The sequence below is a fragment of the Eurosta solidaginis genome, chromosome 2 (genome assembly GCF_040869045.1).
Source record: "Eurosta solidaginis isolate ZX-2024a chromosome 2, ASM4086904v1, whole genome shotgun sequence".
NCBI lineage: Eukaryota > Metazoa > Arthropoda > Insecta > Diptera > Tephritidae > Eurosta > Eurosta solidaginis.
In genome coordinates, this window is record NC_090320.1 from 140224696 (window position 1) to 140236740 (window position 12045).

At 44.4% G+C, this 12045-nt stretch overlaps 1 protein-coding gene across 1 annotated transcript in view; it reads left to right on the forward strand.

Annotated features, from left to right (window-relative positions):
• Nucleotides 1-12045, forward strand: part of Apoltp (Apolipoprotein lipid transfer particle) — a 2338027-nt gene that overhangs the window by 1354545 nt on the left and 971437 nt on the right. The window contains exon 15 of the mRNA XM_067766285.1: nucleotides 10389-10538. Within this exon, the coding sequence (XP_067622386.1) occupies nucleotides 10389-10538 (150 nt within the window). The remainder of the gene's footprint in view (nucleotides 1-10388; nucleotides 10539-12045) is intronic.

Sequence of the window (12045 nt, forward strand, 5' to 3'; positions counted from 1 at the left end):
TTGGAGTTGTTTTGGGACATTTTCGGGACTATTCCGCGATCATTTCGGGACTATTTCGCGATCATTTGGGGACCCTTTCGGCATCATTTCTGTATGGGTTTCGGGATCAGTCCGGCATCCCGTCGGGGTATTTACGGGAGAAATAAATTCTTGATGGTTCCCGGGATCATTATGGGACTTTTTCGGGATCATTTTGGGTCCCTTAAGGCATCATTTCTGGATGGTTTTCGGGATCCGTCCGGGATCTCGCCGGGGTAATTTCGGGAACTTTTTCGGGGCTATTTCGGGATCATTTTGGGACCATTCCCGGATCATTTCTGTATAGTTTTCGGGATCCGTTCGGGATCCCGTTGGAGTTGTTTTGAGACATTTTCGGGACTATTCCGCGATCATTTCGGGACTATTTCGCAATCATTTGGGGACCCTTCCGGCATCATTTCTGTATGGGTTTCGGGATCAGTCCGGCATCCCGTCGGGGTATTTACGGGAGAAATAAATTCTTGATGGTTCCCGGGATCATTTCGGGACTATTTCGGTATCATTTGGGGTACCTTCCGGCATCATTTCTGGCGGGTTTTCGGGATTCGTCCGGGATTCCGTCGGGGTCGTTTCGGGACTTTTTCTCAACTAATACGGGATCATTGGGGGACCCTTTCGGCATCATTTCTGGATAGTTTTCGGGATTCGTCCGGGATCCCATCAGGATCATTTCGGGACTATTAGGGGATCATTTGAGGACCTTTCCGGCATCATTTCTGGATAGTTTTCGGAATCCGTCCGGATTCGGACGGGGTCGTTTCGGGATTATTTCGGGACCATTTGGGCTACCTACCGGCATCATTTCTAGATGGTTTTCGGTATCAGTCCAGGATATCGTCGGGGTTATTTCGAGGCTTTTTCGGGATCATTTGGGGTCCCTTCCGGCATCATTTCATTCATGGTTTTGGGGATCCGTCCGGCATCTCGTCGGGGTCATTTCGGGACTTTTTCGCGACTAATACGGGATCATTTGGGGACCCTTTCGGCATCATTTCTGGATGATTTTCGGGAGCCGTCCGGGATCCCATCAGGGTCATTTCGGGACTATTAGGGGATCATTTCTGGATAGTTTTCGGGATGCGTCCGGGATCCCGTCGGGGTCATTCCGGGACTTTTTCTCAACTGATACGGGATCATTTGGGGACCCTTTCGGCATCATTTCTGGATGATTTTCGGGAGCCGTCCGGGATCCCATCAGGGTAATTTCGGGACTATTAGGGGATCATTTCTGGATAGTTTTCGGGATGCGTCCGGGATCCCGGCGGGGTCATTTCAGGACTATTTCGGGATCATTTGGGGTACCTTCCGGCATCATTTCTAGATGGTTTTCGGGATTCGTCCGGGATCCCATCAGGATCATTTCGGGACTATTTCGGGATCATTTCGGTACCTTCCGGCATCATTTCTAGATGGTTTTCGGGATCCGTCTGGGATCCCATCGGGGTCATTTCGGGATTATTTCGGGATTATTTGGGGTCCTTTCCGGCATCATTTCTAGCTGGTTTTCGGGATTCGTCCGGAATCCCGTCGGGATCATTCCGGGACTTTTTCTCGACTAATACGGGATTATTTGGGGACCCTTTCGGCATCATTTCTGAATGGTTTTCGAAATCCATCCGGGATCCCATCAGGGTCATTTCGGGTCTATTAGGGGATCATTTCTGGATAGTTTTCGGGATGCGTCCGGGATCCCGTCGGGGTCATTTCGGGACTATTTCGGGATCATTTAGGGTACCTTCCGGCATCATTTCTAGATGGTATTCGGGATACGTCCGGGATCCCATCGGGGTCATTTCGGAACTTTTTCTCGACTGATACGGGATCATTTTGGGACCCTTTCGGCATCATGTCTGGATGGTTTTCGGGATCCATCCGGTTTCCCGTCAGGCATTTCGGGATTATTAGGGTGATCACTTGAGGATCTTTCTGGCATGATTTCTGGATAGTTTTCAGGATCCTTCCGGGATCCCGACGGGGTCATTTCGGGAAGATTTGGGGTATTTTCCGGCATCATTTTGAGATGGTTTTCGGGATCCGTCCGGGATCCCGTCGAGATCATTTCGGAACTTTTTCTCGACTAATACGGGTTCATTTGGGAACCCTTTCGGCATCATTTCTGGATGGTTTTCGGAAACCGTCCGGGATCCCATCAGGGTCATTTAGGGGTTATTAGGGGGATCACTTGAGCATCTTTCCGGCATGTTTTCTGAATAGTTTTCGGGATCTGTGCGGGAACCCATCGGGGTAATTTCGGGACTATTTAGGGATCATTTGGGGACCCTTTAGGGGTCATTTCATGACTTTTCTATATTATTTCGGGATCATTTGGGACCCTTCCGGCATCATTTCTTGGTGGTTTGCCTGATCCATCAGGGTCATTTCGGAACCATTTTGGGACCATTTGGGGACCCTTCCGAGGTTATTTCTGGATCCGTCCGTGGTGCCGTAGGAGTCATTTCGAGATCTTTTTGTTACTTTTTCGGGATAGTTTTGGGACCCTTCCGGGGTAATTTCTGGATCCGTGCGGCATCCCTTCGGGGCCATTTCCGGAATATTTCGGGATCATTTTGGGACCCTTCTGGAATCATTTCTGTATGGTTTTCGCGATCCGTCGTGGATCCCCTCGTGGTAGTTTCGGAACTTTTCCTGGACTATATCGGGATATTTTCTGGATAGTGTTTGATATCCGTCCGGGAGCCCGTCAGGGTCATTTCGGAACTTTTTCAGGACTATTTCGGGGTCATTTTGGTACCCTTCAGGGATCATTTCTGTGTGGTTCTCTGGATAAGTCTAGAACCGTGGCGTTGTCATTTCGATTTTTTTGGGACTATTCCGGGAACTTTTGGAGACACTTCCGGGGCATTTCTGGATGGTTTTCGGTATCCGTCCGCGATATCATCAGGGTCATATCGTGGCTTTTTCTGTATACTTCCGGGATAATTTAGGGATCCTATCAGGTTATCAGCTCATTTAGATCTTTTTTTACTTAATTACAAAAATAAAATGCATTAGACAGAAAAAATTTTTTAAACAGATAACGTGATAAGCAGGCTAACTTGAATAGCCCATATATTTAATTTTCTCCTTGCGGACGGGGCCGCGGGTAAAGGCTAGTACTTAATAAACCAGGGCACATGGGAATGTCAAATAAAGTAATTGAAAATAGACAAAAAATCCAACATTATCAGTGATTTGCAACAGATGATGCAAAGCTGATTTGATAAATTTGAAAAAAAGGAATAGAAATAGCAATTTATCAGTCAAACAAGCCACCGCTGTATAGCTAAATGATCAATGCAGCGTGCCTAAAGCGTACTGATGATGAAGGTCTAGCAACCTTCGAAATGGATCTATCTGCGCAGCTATGGCAGGTTGTCTGAAAAATTTACATAACACACAAACCAATCAATGCCGAACTTGGGTAAAGATTACATAGAAGGTCTATTTATTGCACTCCCCCTCTATATTTTTTTTCCTCATAAAAAAGTAATACAGTGATTAGTTAAAGTTTGAATATGGAAGATAAACAAGATTATACCTATTTCAAGGAGACATTTTTCGTTTCTTCATTCTATTCTATAAAGAAAGTACTTAAAAAGCGTTTATGATTTTTTTATTTTCTCCTTTATTGCGTTGTCAAAGTCATCTGAACTATGTATAAGGTTTCGTGTTTCTAGCTAATGAGTACTTACTTTAAAATAGATCGCAAGATTCCAAAATTTTAAATGCACTTTTCAATACCTCTTAATATCTTGTTCCTTGTTCCATCTAGAAAACTCGTTCCTTAAAACTTGAAAGCAAAATTTCGAATTTCTGGCGATTTTTTTAATTTTCACGATCCCTGGACCACCTATCGAAAAATTTGTTCCCTCGTTGTTTTTGTTGTAACAGTGCTTCGCCCTATCAAATAGGTGCGACCACTCACAAATTATCATCAATGCCCTCTAACTGGAGTCCAAGGAAGCTTGCTCTTTCAACAGGGGTGAACCATAATGAGAGGGGTGTTAGAGGCGTTGGTTCCACATTACAATTGAAGAGATGGTTAGTGTCATGCGGGGACACATTGCAAGCAGAACATACATTTTGTTTGTCGGGGTTGATTCTGGATAGGTAAGAGTTTATCCTGTTACACTATCCAGATCGAAATTGAGCTAGAGTGACGCGCGTTTTCTTAGGGCAAGTGCGATCCTCCTCTACTAGTTATGGGTATTTTTCTTTGAGTACCGGATTTTCCGGGAAATTCCTGGCATAGAAAGATGGCTCTTTGTGGATATCACTGAGGATTGTGATTTTTTGCTTCATACGGCAGTGTTGTCAGGTGCCGTATTTCCTCATAATGCTTACGGAAATTACCCTTTAGCCCCTGGGAGGTGTAGCCTCATCAATCAGATATCTGTTGGGAAGCCCAGGTTTCTGGGTATTCAACAGGAACTGTTTGGTTAGCATTTGGTGAAAATAAGTGCTGCCGGAAAGAGATTTGAGGATTTTATTACGGCCCTGAATTTTCGGTACAATTGCGGCTGCATGCTCTCCAAAATGTAGATCCTGCTCGAACGTCACACCCAAGATTTTAGGGTGTAAGGGTGTCTGCAGCGTGATGCCATCGACGTGGATGTTCAATATGGTCGACATTTGGACCGTCCATGTTTCCAATGATTTAGTCGGTGACAATGTCAGATTTCGCGAGGCGAAGAAACTGGAGAGATCAAGGAGATAGCTGTTTATTTTGTTACAAAGATCGTCGATCTGTAGGCCTGGGCCTGTGGCCATTATTGTGCAATCATCGGCGTAGCAAACGATAGTGAATCCTACTGGTGGTGAAGGTAGCTTTGATATGTAGAAGTTAAAAAAAAGTGGGGATAGGACACCACCCTGTGTCACCCCTTGTTTAATTCTTCTTGTTTTGGATGTTGCGTTCCTGAACTGCACCGATGTTTGCCGATCAGGCAGATAATTTGCGGTCCACCTTTTAAGACTTGGGGGAGGGCGAGACCCTTCCAGGTCTTGCAGTAGCGTGCCATGGTTGACCGTATAAAAAGCTTTTGACAGGTCTGATGGTGGGGATTTTGATTTCATCCACTATTCATCTGAGTACTAATGGCATTTAAAGCGGTGATTGTGCTATGTAATTTTCGGAAGCCATGCTGATGATTAGCTAGTTGCAAATTTGCTTTAAAGTAGTGAAGCAGAATGGCTTCAAGTGTCTTGGCTATCGGCGATAAGAGAGATACCTGACGATAAGAACCTCCTGTGTTAGCTGCTTTGGCCATTTTCCATTTTTCGGGGATGACAAAGATGGAAAGGGACAGTTTGCAGACATGTGCTGGATATTAAATCCCTCTACCTAGTTTCGAGAAACCTTTGCAAAATAAGAACATATTTCAGATCCCCCTAACAATGTAAGATGAGGGTAACAAATTTTGCTAAGTGGTTAAAGGATCGTGAAAATTCAAAAAACCTCCCGAACATGGAAATTTTGCTTTCGAATGACCCAGAGTGCTCTGTTAAGAGTTTTATAGATGGGACATGGGTCGAAATATTCAGAGATATTTAGAAAGTCCATTAACTACATGTGGAATATGCGATCGATATTTAAGTAAGTTCCCGTATAAGTAACAACTTAACAGAGCACTCTGGGTCATCGTGAAGTTTCATTTAATCAAAATCGGTTCGTAAAAAATTTTAAAATAAATTTAGAATACAAATTTTAAATAAATTGTTCACGCAATAGGGGTTGTTTTTACTTTTTTTTGTGTTTCTCCAAATTCTTATATTCCCTTGGGATAGGTTAGGTTAGGTTAGGTGGTAGCTGCCCTGATAAGGATAGGTCACTTGGACAACACGAAGGTCCATTGTGATACCACATACACCGAAAATAACAGTGACTTAGATCTAGCTACTTAGGGAACCGTTGGGTAGCAACGATAAAGCTCCGAATGATACCGATCTCAATTTTGAATAAATCCTCGGGAGATTCAAGTGAGTCGCGACCGAAGCACTTTCGCCTAGTTCTGGCAAAAGCTGGACAATCAAGCAAGTGATTTGGAGAACCCACCTCATCATCCTCCATACAGTTGCAGCAGGCTGGAGTTTCCCGTATATGCCATCCACTTTCGGAAAGAAATATCTTGCTACCATGCAAGACGTGGTGTTCGCCCAACGTTTGCTTAGCTGAGTCGAGGCCCAGCTATGGAGGAGCAATCCACAGGTGGCCAGCGGGATCCCAAAATCCCTACAGCCATCTTCATCCGGTTCAGTTGTACCGATGCGGGCTAAGAGATCCGCTCGACAGTTACCCGGGATATCACTATGGCCCAGGACCCATATAATTTTAATTGTAAAATAATTCGATGCAATCGCAAGCGTGGTCAGGCACTCCCAGACCACCCTCGATCGCACTGTAGTTGAGCTCAAGGCCTTGATATCGTAGAGTAGATGTTAAATTCCCTAACCGTAGTAGCACTGGATAGCATTCCATCCACCGCATCCTTAATCACAGCAACTTCCGCTTGGAATACACTGCAGTGATCAGCCAACTTAAACTTGCGGCTTATATTTAGCTCTTGACAAAAGACCCCCACCCACCTTTCCATCCAGCTTCGACCCATGCGTGAACAAGTTAACAGGTTCCATGCCCCAGATAATTCCTCTTTCCCACTCCTCTCTCGGTGGAATTACTGGGGTGAAGGTTGTATAGGGAGCTGTTATCGGCATACAATAGTCCGTTCTGTCCGGGATAAAGTCGAAACTGGTAAGAAGGCTAGAGTGTCCGCAGTCAGAAAGCCCATAGCTCATATCACGAAGCCTGACCAACGACCTTGCCGCGGCCGCCTTTCCCGCAATATCTACTGGGTATATGTTCAGCATGACGTTCATTGCCAAGGTAGGTTTTGTTCTGAGAGCGCCACTGATACCAATCAGCGCGGTCCGTTGCACTTACATTCACATTTTGGAGGTGGTCGCCGTGTCCAGTGCTTCCCACCACCCCAGCACCCCATATAGCAGAATCGGTTTGACCACCATCTCATAAAGCCAGGGCACTACTCCTGGCGAGAGTCCCCATCTCTTTCCTATAGCCCCTCTACAGCAGTACAACGCAACGGTGGCCTTCCTGGCCCGATCTTCCACATTGGGTCTCCAGGACAGTTTCTTGTCCAAAACGATCCCCAAATATTTAACCCTATCAGAAAGTACCAACGGTACCCCTCCAATCGAGGGAATTCTGAAATCTGGCATCTTATATCTCCTTGTAAAAAGAACCAATTCCGTTTTTCCCGGGTTGACCGCCAATCCACATGATTCAGCCCACCTAGCCACAGTATCCAAGTATCCCTGCAGAACATCACGCAGGGTGCCCAGAAATTTGCCTCTGACTAGGATAGCGAGGTCATCTGCATTGGCAACCACCCGACAACTATTGGCTTCCAGCTCCACAACAAGCTCGTTGTCTACCACAACCCAGGGCAGAGGAGATAGGAAACCCCCCTGTGGCGTGCTTCTGCACACCTTCCTCTTAATTATGGCCCCTCCCCACTCCCAATCAAGCGCCCAAACGCCTTAAGAAGGAACGACGAGAGAATAATTGGCCTGAAATCCTTAGGTGATACATGAGAGCTTCTGCCGGCCTTCGGAATGAAAATAACCCTAACCGTGTGCCAAGACTTCGGGATATAGTTAAGCCTGAGGCAGTTAGTGTAGATGATGGCCAACCAGCGGCAGGAAATTCCCAAAGACTTTTGAATTTGCGCAGGAAAGATTCCATCCAGGCCCGGAGACTTATAGGGCTTAAACGATCCTATAGCCCAGGTTATTTGACTTGCCCGTATTGGAATGGCAGGCACTTCTGCATGGCCAACGACCGCCGACCATGCAGGCGAAGATCCCTGCGCAACTGGGACATGGGGGAAATGATTGTCCAGTAAACGATTTAGGGACTTCTTGCTACTCATCGACCAGTCCCCACAATCATCTCTCAGATACCCCAGAGGAGCGGGATTCCTAGAGATTATTTTTCTAAGCATCGCGGATTCATTGCAGCCTTCTATGTTTTCGCAGAAGCTTCGCCATGAATCTCGCTAGGCTATCCTTATTTCATATTTATATATCCCCAGACTCACCTTATACAGCTCCTAGTCCGAGGGTAATTTACCCCTCCTGGCTCTGTTGAAGAGCCGAGGTGAAGTTTTCAACCAGAACGTCTATCTCAGATTCGGACAGGTCCGAACTAACGGTAGGCGCCGCAGGCAATAGCCCTCCCAGCTTCCTACAATACAAGTCCCAGTTAGTACTTTTAGGGTTACCAAAAGATAAATTACCGGGACGTTCTTCGTTCACCGAGAACTGAATATATCGGTGATCAGAGAAGGAGTGCTCGTTGAGAACCCTCCAGCCAGATATCCGACCTTCCAATTCTCTGCTAACCAGGGGGAGGTCCAGGACCTCCTCCCTTACCGCAGTAATCCAATCCGGGTCATTCCCCCTATTACATATACAAATCCCCTCATCTACAACAAAAGTAAATAAAGACTCACCTCTAGTGTTGGTATCCGAGCTTCCCCAGATGCTATGATGGGCATTAACATCGGCACCGATGATCACGCCAACACCTCTCCGCCTTGCTTCAGCGGTGATTTCGCCCAGTATCGCAGGTGGTGGTCCCGCTACGTCCCCGTGGGTCATGTACGCTGAGACCACCCAGATTTCATTACTTCCTCGCTCGAGGCAGACCGTGGTTACGTCAGCAATGCTGAAATTAGAGAAAATAAAAGCTTTAATCTCTTTTTTAACAAGCACATAGGATCTAGGCCTACCTGCCTCCCCATGCTCCAAGGTGTTAAATTTTCCAGTCCTTAATCCAGAAATCTTACTGCCGTTACTACTCAGCCACGGCTCCTGGAAAAGGACTATATCCACTCCGCCTTTTTCATGGCAGAGCAACAAATTTGCCGAAGCTACCTTAGAGTGCTGAAGATTGATTTGACGGATTTCCATCAAAACCGCTCTTCTTCCGCACCCCATCCTTGGCGGATTCGTGTTAGTCGTGTCTATTCTAAAAAGTATCCCCTCAAGGCCGCTATCCGGAGCCGATTGTGTAGTCGCCCTTCAACGGTCTCGTGGTTATTTATGCTACGCAGGGAGACCTTATGAGTAATGCGTTCAGAGCCAGACCGGACGCGAAGCGGGAAAATTTTCAACCGCACCTACACCACCAACTTAACGGCGAAGGAGCCGGAAAGTACCTTGAGGCCCACCACGGTTTTAACGGGACGTGGGCAGGAACAGCATTAGCCTAGAAGCCATTTCGGTAGGGTTTCATCCCGACCTACTAAGGTGGCAGAATATCGCACCTACCAGCCCAAAGTCATCAAGTCAAAATTCAATGTCAATAAGCAAAAGCCCTAAACAATCCAATTCGTCACCGCTGTGTACCGATCTTGACTCTTAAAGAGTCCTCCCTCCCCTGAGCTCGGCACAATGACTCAGGGGTGTGGATTTGATCGAGTTGTCCTCTCTAGATCCGCCATTATCAGCAGAAGCAGGGACACCTGGTGCAGGACGTGCAACTTAATCACGCGTGAAATTCGCCACTATGGTCTGTCTAAGACTGATAACAGTCCCTGATCCAGAGCCTGGAACCACTTGTGAAATCCAAGCCAAGTATCTTAGTATCCCTTGGGATACCATCAACTTATTTGTTTTTTCGGCTTTAAAATTTTCGGGTTTCGTTATCCTACAATTTTAAAATCCAAAAAAATATTTCCATATAGACCCTATTTAAAGCAAAAATAAAAAGTCGAACCTACTCGTATTGTATAAAATATGTTAACAATTTTTATTTTTTAATTTGTTTTGTTTTTTAATTTTTTAGAAACTTCTTTTAGTTTTTAATGTTACTTTTAATACAAACTTTTCTTTCTTCTATAAAAATGTAAAGGTCACTTTGTGGGGCAAAGTCCACTTTTATATTTTTCTTTTTTGCTTCAAAGCGAAATATCGCATAAAAATAGACTTTTCCAAACAAAGTTACCCTCATATATTATTTAGAGGAAAATTGGGATTAATTTTGAGCAACAATACAAAAAAATTTCGGTGAAAAATGGTGCAAGAAACATATAAATTTTTTTGTACGTTAAAATTTAGTCGCTCAAATAGTTATAAAAAAAAGAAACCACAAGGGAAAAAGCAAAACTTCGACACCCTGTATCATCGTAATCCTTTAATATTTCAGGCATTCCTTTTGCACAGGTGTTTACTATACAATGAAAACATTTTCATCAACTTTGGTTGAAGTGAAAAGCCCCGTATATATAATTCATATCTTATGTTTTTAATTTTTTCTATTTTCGTAGTTGGTCCGTCGATTATCCATACACTAATCGAGTAGCCGATATGGAGCTAGCATTTAAGTCTCTTTCAGAGCTTAACGGTTATTTAAACTGTACAACGCCTTTTTTGAAGTCGACTTGGTATAAAACTGCTTTTAATTTAACAAAATATGGGTATGTATTATTCTTCGTTTGAATTTAGTTACACAATTAGAGCACAGTTAAAATTACACTGTGCAACAGCAATTTTGCAATAGAGTAACCTGAACTTTAAACTCGCTTACAATGATCGATTTTCCAATAAATTTATGAGAATTGAAAATGTAAAAGGGCGTGCAATAATTGCATGCAACAAGGTTGGTAGGCATCGGCGGATCCACGGGGAGGGGGAACTCGGTGAGAGTTCAAACAGAAGAAGAACGCATCTAAAGCGCATTATATAAAAATTCATATTGTGGCGAATATTAGCATTAGTGTGATGTTGGTAAATAGTCACAACAACAAAAAAGCAGGCAGCCACACTTATGTACATGTACACATTAAAGCAAGCAGTCGCAATTATGTACTAGGCAAGGAAGAATATTCCCCACACTTGTGATTGTGAAGTACTACTCGCAAAGTAGTCTAAATAGAGACTATTTTGCAATACTGAATATTGGAGTTATTTATTCGGCAGTCCAGCGATTCGAACGTTAGCAGAAGGTGCAAATAATCGGAAGCCCCCAAAATTCGTAACATTTGGTGTCAGAAGTGGAATTGTTGAAAAAATTCCAGAGGACAACAGGGACATGGCCAAGTTAAGTGATTTGAAGATCCAGAAACTGAAAAAGGAGTTGGAAGCCTGTCTATTGAATACTACTGGCAATAAATCCGAGCTACAAACACGATTTAGGGAAGCTATGGAATTGGAAAGAATCGACGTTGATTATATCCAAGATAGAAACACAAAAAGAAGAACAGGAGACATATATGGCCGAGCAGTTGATGCACAAGAGGCTCGTATATCCTCGCAGCATCCAGAAAGGAAGGGTATCATCAAACCTGGAGGCACGGGATGCAAAAATCGCTTAATTTCAGGCAGAAGTCGATGATTTAAAAGGACGAGTGCAAGAGTTGCAGCTGAATCGGCCACCAGTTTCAGCGAGTAATCCAGAGGTAATAACACCATTTTTTGACGGTTCTGTTCCTTTCCAGGTCTTTAAGGTACAGTTTGAGAAGACCGCAGTAGTGAACAACTGGAATGCTGAAGATCAAGCTGCTGCTCTATTCGTAGCATTGAAGAGGTCAGCAGCCGAAATCCTACCGAAGGAGAGCGGAATAACTATGAATCGTTAATGGCTGCTGTAGAACGACGTTACGAAAGCGAACACAGGAAATAGATATACAAAATAGAATTGCAAAACCGTTACCAAAAACTAAAGAGACCTTGCAGGAGTTTGCTTCGGATGTCGACAGATTAGCTCATCTCGCAAATGCGGACGCACCCGTGAAATACACCGAGAGATTTAAAATTCAAAGCTCTATAAATGGAATACGGGTTGTCAAAACGAAACGAGCCACATATGCGAATGCAAAACCAACATTTGCTGAAATCGTATCACATGCACCTACTAAGGAAACAGCCTCACTTTAGAGTAAGCCAGCGTACAAAGCCCATCGTGTGGAAGTAGAAAGGCCACAG